The sequence below is a fragment of the Setaria italica genome, chromosome VIII (genome assembly GCF_000263155.2).
Source record: "Setaria italica strain Yugu1 chromosome VIII, Setaria_italica_v2.0, whole genome shotgun sequence".
NCBI classification, from domain to species: domain Eukaryota; kingdom Viridiplantae; phylum Streptophyta; class Magnoliopsida; order Poales; family Poaceae; genus Setaria; species Setaria italica.
In genome coordinates this window covers 3,620,263-3,632,191 of record NC_028457.1, presented here as the reverse complement: position 1 = coordinate 3,632,191, position 11,929 = coordinate 3,620,263, and the positions used below count along the sequence as shown (strand labels likewise).

Below are 11,929 nucleotides of genomic sequence, written 5' to 3'. Positions count from 1 at the left end.
TTCTTTAAATCTGGTTCAACATTATGAATCAACTAGTTCAACATTTTTTTCAAACCTGGTTCAACATTTTGAATCAACTAGTTCAACATTTCTTCAAATCTGGTTCAACATTTTAGATTAACTAGTTAAACATTTTTTTCAAACCTGATTCAACATTTTTAGTCAACTAGTTCAACACTTTTTTCATACCTAGTTCAACATTTTGAATCAACTGGTTCTACATTTCTTCAAATCTGATTCAACATTTTGAATAAACTAGTTAAATTTTTGTTCAAATTTAGTTCAATATTTTAAAGCAACTAGTTCAACATTTCTTCAAATCTGGTTCAACATTCTGAATCAACAAGTTTAACATTTTTTCAAACCTTGTTCAACAATTTTAATCAACTAGTTCAACATTTTTTTTCAAATTTGGTTCAACATTTTGAATCAACTAGTTCAACATTTTTTCAAATCTGGTTTGACATTTTGAATAAACTAGTTCTGTATTTCTTCTTCAAATCAGGTTCAACATTTTGAATCAACTAGTTCAACATTTCTTCAAATCTGATTCAACATTTATATGGCAATGTTGCAATAGTATACCTAAACTGTTGAAGTAATATGATAAAAATATTGAACCAACATATTTAAAATGATAATATTTTAAAAATAAAATAATGTAGTCATATTGGATCTCATTTTGTTGCAAAAATTCTAAACAATATCATGGTTCAAATGAAATTGAAATTGGATGCACCATTATGGAGAAAATCATATTTAAAAATTTGGAAATCAAAAGTTCCTACCACCGGCAATAGCCTGCCACATATCCAGACCAACCTCTAGGGTGTGCCATGCTTGCACGTGCTCTGAACTGCTGACCACTTGGCCGGCCAGCCTCTACCTCTCCTAACGCGCCTGTATCTGGTTCGTCCAACTGATTGTTTGCTAATCATAAAGTCGAAGATGGTTAGCTAACTTTCTTCCTGGGCTCCTTGTCTACCGGAGGATAATGTCCAGCAAAGACCCAACTTCATATTTCCGTTCCAAGGTCACCGAGAGTCAACTGATGATGGCCCATTCAACATTTTTAATAGATAAAAAATGTTGATCAATATTTTTTTCGAAAAAGTTAAACCTATATTTTTTAGAAATGTTGAACCTCAACATTTAACATTTTTCCAAAAATATTGAACCTCAACATTTTTCAAGAAATTTCAAAAAAAAAGTTGAACCAACATCTTTTTAAGAAAAGTTAATCCAACATTTTTTGAAAATTTTGATTCAACATTTTTTCCGCACCGTCTTCTCCGACTCCAGCGGCAGGCGAGCCTGCACGTGGGGGCCGACGAGGGTGGTGCCGCCGCCGCCGTGGTGGTGGCGCAGGCCTCACTCAGGGCCGGCGGCGCAGGACGCACGGTGGGAGGCAACAACAGGGGCTAGGGTTTGAAGCAGATCTGATGGACCTCGTTTATTGGGCAACCCTATCCACTTTCCGGAAGATGGACAGGATTTCTGACTTTCTTCCGAAAGATGATGTTTGAGGGCTTGCTGCCTGCCTTTGAAGCCCAGCAGAAATAGTGGCACGCAAGCCATGGGGGGCACATGCGCGTGACTTTTTTTTAGAGGATGCGTAGGACGGTTGGAGAAATGGTAGCGGCAAGCCTGCAACCGGAGCAGACTCTTACAACTTAAAACGAACCAGGCCTAGCCCATAATATGTTTTATGTTGTTATATAGCCACGCACTACTCCAAGTTCATTGTGTCTACAACGTGATCATCATGAGAAGTCACCCGCTCAGTACGCCAAGCCTTGAGGAGTTGGTGATGGTGTTCATATTCCGGCGACACATCATTACTTTGGTCACTCTGTCATCTATCTAAAAAGATAATTACATGGTATGGTTGATGACTACCAGTGAACCAGGTCTCGAAATAGTACAATTCTACTTCACAGCATGATTAGTCAGAACTAAATATAAGAGAGTTGGCACTAAAGATTGTTCGGTCTCTCTCCCACACGTGCGGGTGCATGCTTCAACACCTCCTGTTATCCTACTCCTATCCTAGCACTAGCAGCCCAATATTATGTTCACCACATCTACTATTTTATTGATTAGATCCATCTCAATACATGTGTCAAACACCGCTCCGCTTACGGTTACTATGTTCCTGTAGGCTTAGAACCCACCCTATCGAACATCGCATTACACTATGCAAGCCGCTATGCGACCTCTTTTAATGTTCCATGAATAGAGGTAGATCTAGGTTGGGGGCCTAAGCCCCCACACTCCCCACCCACCCACCCACCCACACGCAACACACATCATGCACATCGTGAAGGAGCATAAGGGATCAGATGGAAAAGAAGAAATAGAGGAAAATGAAAATGAGTGGGTGGGACGGTTTATGTACGTTGGAGGAGGAAGATAGTGTAACTGAAGATCATGGTCACTCTTAACGAAAAATGAAGCTATCTATGAGGCTACGCATGTGACATACGCTGCATGATAACAACACTGATTTTAGACGGATGTAGGTGACGTGTCAAATAATGTTCCGGAACATATTTGAAGCGTAAAAAAAATACTAATGTGCTTTGTCACAGAAAAAAGAATGTTGATATATAAATATATGAACAGGTAATACACTGTATCAATTAATCAACCAATACACATCTATCTGCCGTGATTGAGCAAGAGCAATAACGCAGTGTGAGTTTAAGTATAGGATTACAACATCATCTGTACCGTTCGACCAAAACTCTGATGAACGATCGAAATTAAGAAAAAAACAGAAAATAAAATACAGTTATGATAATAATTGCTTAAATCAAAGTATGTAATTAGTCATGCACGGGGCCTTACTAGTGTATATTACGTCCTTCTCCTGGGCATGGAGACGGCGTTTCCGTCGAAGAGCTCCTCGATGATGGCCTCCAGGTCCTCCCCGCTGAGCTTGATGTACTTCTCCGTCTGCCTCCCCGCGCTGAAGTGCTGCGAGAAGCGCCCCAGGAAGGACCGGTACGCCGGCACGATGACGGCGGCGATGGAGACCCTGAGCTCCGACTGCAGCTGCTCGTCGCTGACGACCCAGGCCCCCTGCGTCCGCTGGATCTCGTCCATGGCGGCGTTGAAATGCTTGAACCTGTCCTTGAGCACCTGCTTCTGCACGTGGCCCTTGACGGTGATCACGCCGTCGTCCCGGAGCAGGTTCAGCACGCGGCTCCACGTCTCCCGCTGGTAGTTCTTGTGGTACTGCCGCAGGTCCGTCGACCGCTTCCGGGACCACGCCTCGCCGACGACGGCGTTGATCTCCGGCGACCCCCGGATCTTCTGCAGCATGTACCGCCCGTTGTTCATCAGGAAGATGCTGCTCAGCGACGGGTCCTTGTACAGCCGCGACTTGGCCTCCAGGTTCCCGTGCAGCAGCTCCAGCAGCTCCATCAGCTGCGCCGCGAACGGGTCGCCGGCGCCGGCTCCGCCCTCGTGCTCGTCGTCGTCGGGGCGCCGGTACTCCTGGAACACCTGCTCCAGGGTGCCCTTGTAGTAGCACGTGAACTTGAGGTAGTTCATCAGGTACCGGGTCAGCGGGTGCACCGCGCCGCCGGGGACCGGCTGCTTTCCGGCGTCCGCGCGGATCGAGCTCTCTAGGTCGCAGAAGATGGCCGCCGCCGACTCGCCCAGGCGGGCGCGCACGGAGGCCAGCTCGTACTTCAGGTCGGCCATCATGGCGGCTGCCGCGCTGCCGCCGTCGTTGTCTCCGGCGGAGGCCTCGGCGACGAACGCGTCCACGACGGGGGCCACGTCGCGGATGGCCTCGTACATGTCGAGCACCTTGAAGAGCTTCTCCGCGGCGCGCTTCATCAGGACGACGGCCTCCGTGAAGCTGAGCATGTGCAGCATGGCGCCGCGCGCGAGGTCGGCGAAGATGCTGCGGGCGAGGCCGTCGGCGCTGGCGAAGACGCGGGCGCACAGGTCGCGCTCGCCGGGGAGGTCCGCCTCGACGGCGTGCCGGAACGCCTTGATCCACGTGGCGATCTCCGACTCCTGCGCCTCCCACGGCATCTTCACCACGTCGTCGATGCTCGCCTTCTCGTACCCGAGGCTCTGCAGCGACGCGTCCAGCGCGTTCCGGCGAGCCACCAGGAACACCTCCGTGCACTCCGTCTCGTACCCGGCGGCGAACATGGCCTCCGCCATGGCGCGCAGCCGGTCCACGGTTTCCGGCGGGAACGGCGGCGAGGCCTCCCCGCTGCCCCCGTCCGAGGGGATCACGCAGCGGTCGGGCTCCGCGCCGTGCCCGAACGACGGTGGCCGCTTCATCGACCTGCCCGTGGCGCTGCCGGTGTCGCCGCCGCCGCCGGGCGCCACCTTGGCGACGCGGGGGTCCTCGAGCAGCGCGTGGAACTCGTCCTCCACGAACGTCATGGCGCGGTGGAGCACGCCCGTGACGCGGTGCAGCCCGATGGTGTAGGTGCCGCCGCCCTCCGCCTGGCTCGCGGCGAGCGCCGACGAGAGCGCCGCAATGCGCTTGATCGTGGCGAGGAGCGGCGGCGCCTCGCCGGGAGCCTCGGGCACCCACTTGTCCTCGGTCCCCTCCAACGGCGCCATCTCCTGCTCGACGGCGTTCGCGAACTTGTCCAGCGTCACCTCGGACACGGCCGGAGGCGCCTCGCCGTCCCTGAGGGCGGCGAGGAACGCGTCGATCTCCGCCGACAGCGTGGCCAAGTCCGGCTCGCTGGCCTCCTCCGGCACGGCGTCGGCCACGGCCTCGCCGCCGCCCGCGTCCGCGCCGGCATTGTCGGCCTTCTCCTGGCGCGCCTCCTTGATGTGCTCGTTGAGCTTGATGGGGCCCAGCGAGAGGTTGCGGGCGAGCTTGTCCTCCCGGGCGGTGGCCGCCGAGAAGCTGCTGGACTTGAGCGGCGCGACGGGGATCCTATCCATTGCTTGCCGCGGCCAACGAGCCCGGACGCGATCAAGGTCAATGCCTCAATAATGGCCGGACAGCGCGTCAGGTCTCTGAGGCATGCAAGGGGTGAGAGAGAGGATGGAGAATGGAGGAGGTGTTAGAGAGGGAGGAGAGGTCGCCGGAGGTTGAGGGAGACATGATTTGAAAGGGTCTTTCTCTCTCCTCTCTTAGCGTGGCAGAGTTTGCTAAAGAAAGCATCGGTGCTGCCGTGCTGGCTACCTCGCGAAGACGTGAGTACCTCGACAAAACATGTTCTCTCCACGAACCAGCTCTCCTAAAGAATATGGAAGAGAGAGATGAAAAAAAAAGAAGATTTGCGGTTCGTTATTTTCCAAACAAGTGATTTTTACATTATTTTAAAATTTCAAATTTCTTAAATTTGGAAATTGACATCCAAATCGGGTAAGCTAGCCATACACCCAGATTTAAAGGACTAACTTTTTACTTTTTGAAGCTCAATGATCAAGCTCATGCTTTGGAAATCTTTTTAAACTTAGAATTAATTAATTAGGTTCATTTTTTAACTAAAAATTGTATTTGACAATTTTTAAACATCCATTACTACATTTGAATTCAAACTTTTTGGCAATGTTTTAAAATTTTAATACAAATATTATAGTATTGTGATATTTATTTGTTGATAGATTATTCTTGGGGCCGCGCAATGTCAAATTAGTGATCATGAGTGAGTTTTGTGGTGGACTTCCAGTGAACTCATGAATACTAAGGCTAGGGTTTGGATCCAGATTAAGGATTTCGGGAGAGGGCCATTATGGCTATTGTAGGGTAGACCTAGAGAAGTTATCATATGTCGGTGGTGTCGGGATATCTACTATGGTTGATGGCTAGGCAAGTATAGTTGGGGGTAGGAAAGTCACCTTTCATAGTGGTCATTAGCAAAGGAGGTGCAATGGCAGCATATTCAATGACAGGTGCCGTCGAAGATGAATGATAATGGATTGGGGCCTTGTGGGAGATTCATATACGATGGAGAAATTGCTCAAATGAGGCGGGGATGGGAAGGGGGAGGTTGTTTGGTGTGGGAGAGTGTGGTGCCCCTTCTGCCAAGAGCATCGTCTGTGTGAAGTTTGAGGCAACCCAAGAGCCATGTATGAGGCTAGTCGGTGCGAAGAGATAATGAGTATAAAAGCTAAGGGTGGTTACATCTGATACGTTGGATTTTGATCCAACTGTTCTAATTGAAGACTTGGAGAGAGAGAGAGTCAGGTAAGTAGACAATCTCATTTCAACCTTTGATATTTCCAATTTAGAAAATGTTAAATTCAAATTCTACAAATATCTCTAAGTTTCTTGCAAAGAAACCAAACATTACATTCTTATACTAGTTTCTTGGTAGTATGTTTTGCAGGTTTGCTCGATCTGTGTCCAAATTGAGGGCGTGATGCAATAGCAAATAGCCCAGGGTCCAAACGGCAGCCTTCTTCCGCATGTGCCGTGAATTTATGGAAACACAAAAGCACCTATATTTGCGGAATCTTTGGGTTGGATTCGGACTCGAGTCTTCCTTTGTTTCGAGGTCACATCGCCCACATCCCAAATCGATCTAAAACCCGCACACCACCGCCGCCGCAAGGAACTCCACCGATCTGCCGCCGCCTTCAGAAGCCGCGAATCCCCCGACGTCCCGAACATCATGTCCCGCCGCCGCGCACCAGCGCCAGCCACCGCGGGCATCCCGCCCTCAGCCGCGCTCCGGCCGCCGCGCCCGCCGGCGCCGCGCCCGCGTGGCGCCGACGTGTTCGTCCGGCTGGTTCTGGCCGAGAACCTCATGGCCGAGCTGGCGGCCATCCACGCCCTCCTGCCGCGGTACCCCTACGTGACCGTCCACGCGGAGCACGGCGCGGGTGGCGACGACGGCGGCGAGGACGGCCGCGTCATCCTCCCCCCCTGCGTGCGCCTGGGGGACCTCCCGGCCGCGGCGCGGTACGCGCTCGCCAAGATCGACGTCGACGCGTTCCCGCTCCTCCAGCTCGGCATCACGCTCTGCGACGCGCACGGGCGGCTCCCCGCGCTGCGCGCCCCCTGGGGCGCCACCGCCGAGTCCGTCTGGCAGTTCGCCGTCTTCCCCGGCCGCGACACCTCCTCCGGCGGGAGCGGGGCGGCGACGATGACCCTGAGGACCCTCGCGTACGCCCTCTTCGCCTCCGGCGTCGTCTCCCCGGGGACGTGGGGCAGGGTCACGTGGGTCGCGCACGGCGGGCTCTACCACCTCGGGTTCCTCCTCAAGGTCCTCACCGGCGGCGCGCCGCTGCCGGAGACCAAGGAGGAGTTCCTGGCGGCGCTCAGAGGGTACCTCGGCGGGAAGGTGTTCGACGTGAGGTACCTGGCGGCGCGGCTCCCCGCGAGTGTGAGCCTCAAGGGCCCGCTCGCGTACCTGGCGGCGCTGCTCGGCGCGCCCGCCGCGGCGGCGAGGGAGCCGTGGCAGGCCGGGGAGAAGAGCCTCGCCGCGTGCCAGGTGTTCATGCGGATCAAGGGGCTCTTCTTCGCGTGGGACGGCGTGGACATGCACGCCGGCCGCATCCACGGCCTGCACACGCCGCCGCCGCCGCCGTCGAGCTGACTGTGTTGTAGAATGTGATGGTACTTCGTCTCTAACTAGCAGGGATACTACTGTAGGAATTTGCACAGCATGATGTGTGCAACTGATTTATCAATTTTTGTAGCGGCTTCACGTCTGGGAATCAATGTACATCAACATTCGATTTTGGTCTTCAGATTTTCTGAATCCATGGTTGGTTTTCCTGGATGATCTGCATAGTTTTCTGAATCCAATCCTGAATAGAATTCCACCAAGCCTTTCAGATTAGTGCCAGTCGCCCTTATTAGATGGCATCTTCAGCTCTGCAATTTGCTAGCACTCACTTGATTGTCAACCATTTGATTTTGTTTGTGCATTGTCGTCAGTTTTACTTTATCTCTAACTACCAGGGATACTACTACAGAAATTTGCACAACATGATGCACAACTGATTTGTCGATTGTTGTGGCGGCTCAGCATCTAGGAATCAATGTACATCAGCATCAGTTTTTGGTCTTCGGTTTTTCTGAATCCATGGATGCTTTGCATAGTGTCTGAATCCATTCCTGATGAAAAATTTGCACAACATGATGATTTGTCAGTTGTTCTAGTGGTTTTCCTTGTGGGAATCAAACACACATCAGCTTCCAATTGCCATGGTTTAGGTTATTAACCGATTGGACAATGATCTTTCTATTGGTACATACTCTCCCCCCCTGAATGGTTTGCGCCTTTTCTGAATCCATGCATTCCTGAAGAAAAATGAACACAACATGGTGCGCAACTGATTTGTCAATTGTTGTATTGTGGTTTGCCTAACGGGAATCAAACATGCATCAGCATCCGATTGCGGGTCTCCTGCCATGTTTGAGGTTAGTCGATTGGACTAAACCTTTCTGTTGCTGATGATAATCAGCCTCTCTAGCTTAATCAGACACTGCATTATTGACAGCCACACCAAGTTTACAAAATACTGGATTTGGTTTACAAGAGTCAAGACTCAAGAGATCTCCAGCACTGTAAGTAAGATTGTATTTCGTTGTCCTGAACACTTCACCAGGACATCTCCAGCATTCATCAACATGTTCATCATCTTGAGCAGCTGTATCCATTCCCTCGAGTATGATATTTCAGCGAAAACAACATCAAAAGCTTTGTTAGGGAACAGTTTCCCGTCTTTCTGAAATCTGAATAGACATCATTTTCCTCGCTTTCCAAAATCTCACCCAACTTTGTCAGATAGCTAAATCCCGTGATAGGCCTTTCTGAATCGGATTCGGAGACTAACTTTCGTGTGTATATTAGAAAGTCCGTCCGAGCAGGAACTCCCTCAAAACCCTGGCCGCCGCGCAGTCCCCGATCGCCGGAGCCCCGCTCTCGTGTGTATCTCGTTCGCACGCACAGGCCATGTCGTCGCCACGCAAGCGATGCCGTGGCGCGTTCACGGCCTCGCCGCCGCCGCCGGAGGCAACGACGACGCCGGCTTCGGCGCCGGCGCTTCCGTCGGACCTTGTGCTCGAGGTCGTGGCGCGGTCCGACGTGGCGACCCTCCTCCGTTGCGCCGCAAGCTGCAAGCCCCTCCGCCGCGACATCCTCAACCCGGCCTTCATCCGGCGCGTCTGCCGCGGGCCGGCGCCGCCGTGCCCCCGCACCTGCTTTGCTTCCTCCAGAGCCCCAAATGGTTCTTTAGCCTGGCCGTGTCCCGGGCTTCCCCGCCAACGCCCTTCGCCCTGGCGCATCCAGCGACGCCCGCCGCGGCGTACCTCTCGGAGAAGCACCTCGCGCCGTTCGTGTCCCGCGGCGGCGGCGGCGGCTGCGCCGGCCTCCTGGCCCGCTACGAGCCCGTGACGTCGCGCCGCGCCTCGTCGTGCTCCGCCGCCGCCATGCCGATGTGCCTCGGGAGCTGGGTATCTGCGTGTACGACCCCATGAACGGCGGCCGCGCGTTCCTCCCGGATCCGCCGGAGATGGCGAGATACTCACCGGACGATGGTTTCAGCACGTACGTCCTGCTCACCGCTTCGGACGGCATCGGCTGCTCCTTCCTCCTCCTCGCCGCGGATTTCACCATGCTCTTGTACCCCGCGAGGTCCGTCAAGGTTCTGACCGTGTCCTCCCCGGACGCCGGCGGCGGCGAATGGAGCCCCGTCACCTCGGCTGCCACCCATCGCCGCTCGCATTGCTCCTTGCTTCACGCAGACTGCAGCGCCGTCGTCCTCGGCGGCGCCGTCCACTGGGTAATGTACGGCACCGGGTACCACTTGCACGTCCTCACCTACGACGTCCGCGCGGCCACGGCGGGGTCCGTCGAGCTCCCGATGGACCGCTTCCCGAAGAGCTACAGAGAGGGTAATGACGCTAACCTCCGCCGGCGGCGTCGCCGGACGGGAAGCTCACCGTGCTCGTCAGGGACAGGCTCACGATCTCCTTCTGGCGGCTGCTGTCCACCGGCGCAGCCGCCTTTTGGACGCTGCACTCCGTGATCGACACGGAGGCAACGTTACGGTCTCTGGCGCCAGAGCTGCCGCAGTCATGATCGTGGCCCGACGAGACCATCCTGTTTGTGTCCTTGGGAGAGAGGAGATGTGTAATCTTGTGCTGTTGGGAGATCCTGAAGCACGGCTCATCGCCCCTGGTGTTGAGACCAAGGAGATGCTCATGGTTAACAGACAGGAACATATTCAGGCTTTCCCGTTCGAGGTCGACTTGGGGTCACGGTTGTCAGCCTTGAAAACCTTCCAGTCATCATAGAACGAGAAGCCGGATCGGAGGTCCAACCGGTCAGTTCACCGGTTCACCGGTCAAATCAATGATTTTTTATTTATCAATATAAATACATACTTCTTTTGATATTGTATTAAATATATGTAAATTCTAATAAGACATATACAAACATACCTATTATCTGAAGTTTTAAACCTATGTCCAAATATTAAACCAATTACTAGTTCACCAGAAAAATTGGTTCACAGTTCGAAGTTCACAGTTCTGGATGGTTTGCGTCGTTTCTGAATTCATTCCTGAAGGAACCCTTTCTTTTGTAACACCACTTGAATAGAATTCCACCAAACCTTTCAGATTTGTCCTGGTTGCCCTTATCAGATTTTTTTTAGATTTGTCCCGATTGCCCTTATTAGATGGCACCAACTCTGCAATTTACTTACTGCACTTACTTGATTGGCAACTATTAGATGATTGTCAACTATTTGATTTGTTTTGTGCATCGTCAGTTTTTACTTTGTCTCTAACTACCAGGGCTACTACTATTAAAATCTGCATAACATTATGTGCAACTGATTTGTGAATTGCTGTGGCAGCTCCACATCTGGGAATCAATGTACATCAGCATCAGTTTTTGGTCTTCATCTTTTCTGAATCCATGGATACTTCGCGTCATTTCTGAATTAGAGAAAAATTTGCACAACATGATGTGCAACTGATTTGTATATTGTTCTAGTGATTTGCATTGTGGGAATAAAACATGAATGGGGTTCCAACTTTGTAAGGTAGATAGCTAATCCCATGATAGGTGTAGGCCTTTCCTTTCTGAATCGGATTCGGAGCCGCTTTCTTGGGTCTATTTCAAACCCTGGCCGCCGCGCAGTCCCCCATTGTCGGAGCTCCGCTCTCGTGTACTCTATGCGATTGCACGCACGGGCGATGTCGCCACGCATGCAACACCATGCACTACTAGGGAAAACGTCTTTAGTACCGATTGGAAATCCCCTTTAGCACCGATTTCCCAACTAGTACTAGCAATTCAATACTAGAGGGGGGCCCATCGGCCCGCCCCTGGGAGAATGAGTAGGAACCTTTTGCGGGCAATAACTACCTGGAGTTTTCCTCGCATCATCTCGATCGAGACAAGCAGATCACATGTGCTATTTGTAGCCAACTCAATTACAGATCTAACAAGAGGAATAGCTTCAAAATTTTCTGACACGCATTGCCCCATCCTCAATTCAAAGTGCTTCTGAATTTTGTCGTTGATGTACACCATCTTGGGTAGCGTGGACTTGCCCACACCCCCCATTCCGAGGATGGGTAACACTTGTACCTCCTGCCGATCTTGCTGGTCCAGCACAGTTTCACCACCCCATCTTTGTCATCTTCTCTGCCAAATATCTCTCTGGATTCATCCAGGGCTGAGTGCGTCTGCCGACCAAGAGCTTGCCTCGGCGCCTCCGCAAGCGCCACCAGGCCGAACTTTGTCATCTCTGTCACCAGCTCGTCCATCTTTTCGAGCACGTTCTTCACATCTCTGCTCGCTTTATCACGGAATACAAGACGATTCTATGACGTGAAGTTGCTCAATACCTTGCTTGCCATGGACTGGTAGCTCATGGCCTCACGGCGCAACACCTCGTACTGGAAGTCGTGAGGACGTCGTCGGCCTGTTATGCTGGAAGCCTTGAGCTCCTTCATCCACGTCCGGAC

General features: G+C 52.1%; 2 protein-coding genes across 2 annotated transcripts; one reads left to right on the top strand and one right to left on the bottom strand.

The window, feature by feature from the left end:
* Positions 1–2,590: 2,590 nt before the first annotated feature.
* On the bottom strand, positions 2,591–5,084 carry LOC101785871 (exocyst complex component EXO70B1). The gene has a single exon (XM_004978716.3). It carries the CDS (start codon positions 4,927–4,929, stop codon positions 2,860–2,862), a length of 2,070 nt encoding a protein of 689 aa, XP_004978773.1. The 5' UTR covers positions 4,930–5,084; the 3' UTR covers positions 2,591–2,859.
* Positions 5,085–6,608: 1,524 nt separating this feature from the next.
* Positions 6,609–7,535, top strand: LOC101770652 (probable CCR4-associated factor 1 homolog 11). Its single transcript, XM_004980142.1, has one exon. The coding sequence runs from the start codon at positions 6,609–6,611 to the stop codon at positions 7,533–7,535; it is 927 nt and encodes a 308-aa protein (XP_004980199.1).
* Positions 7,536–11,929: the final 4,394 nt, after the last annotated feature.

Coding starts and splice junctions, on each gene's coding strand:
- LOC101785871 (XM_004978716.3), bottom strand. CDS start 4,929: ATGGATAGGATCCCCGTCGCGCCGCTCAAGTCCAGCAGCTTCTCGGCG.
- LOC101770652 (XM_004980142.1), top strand. CDS start 6,609: ATGTCCCGCCGCCGCGCACCAGCGCCAGCCACCGCGGGCATCCCGCCC.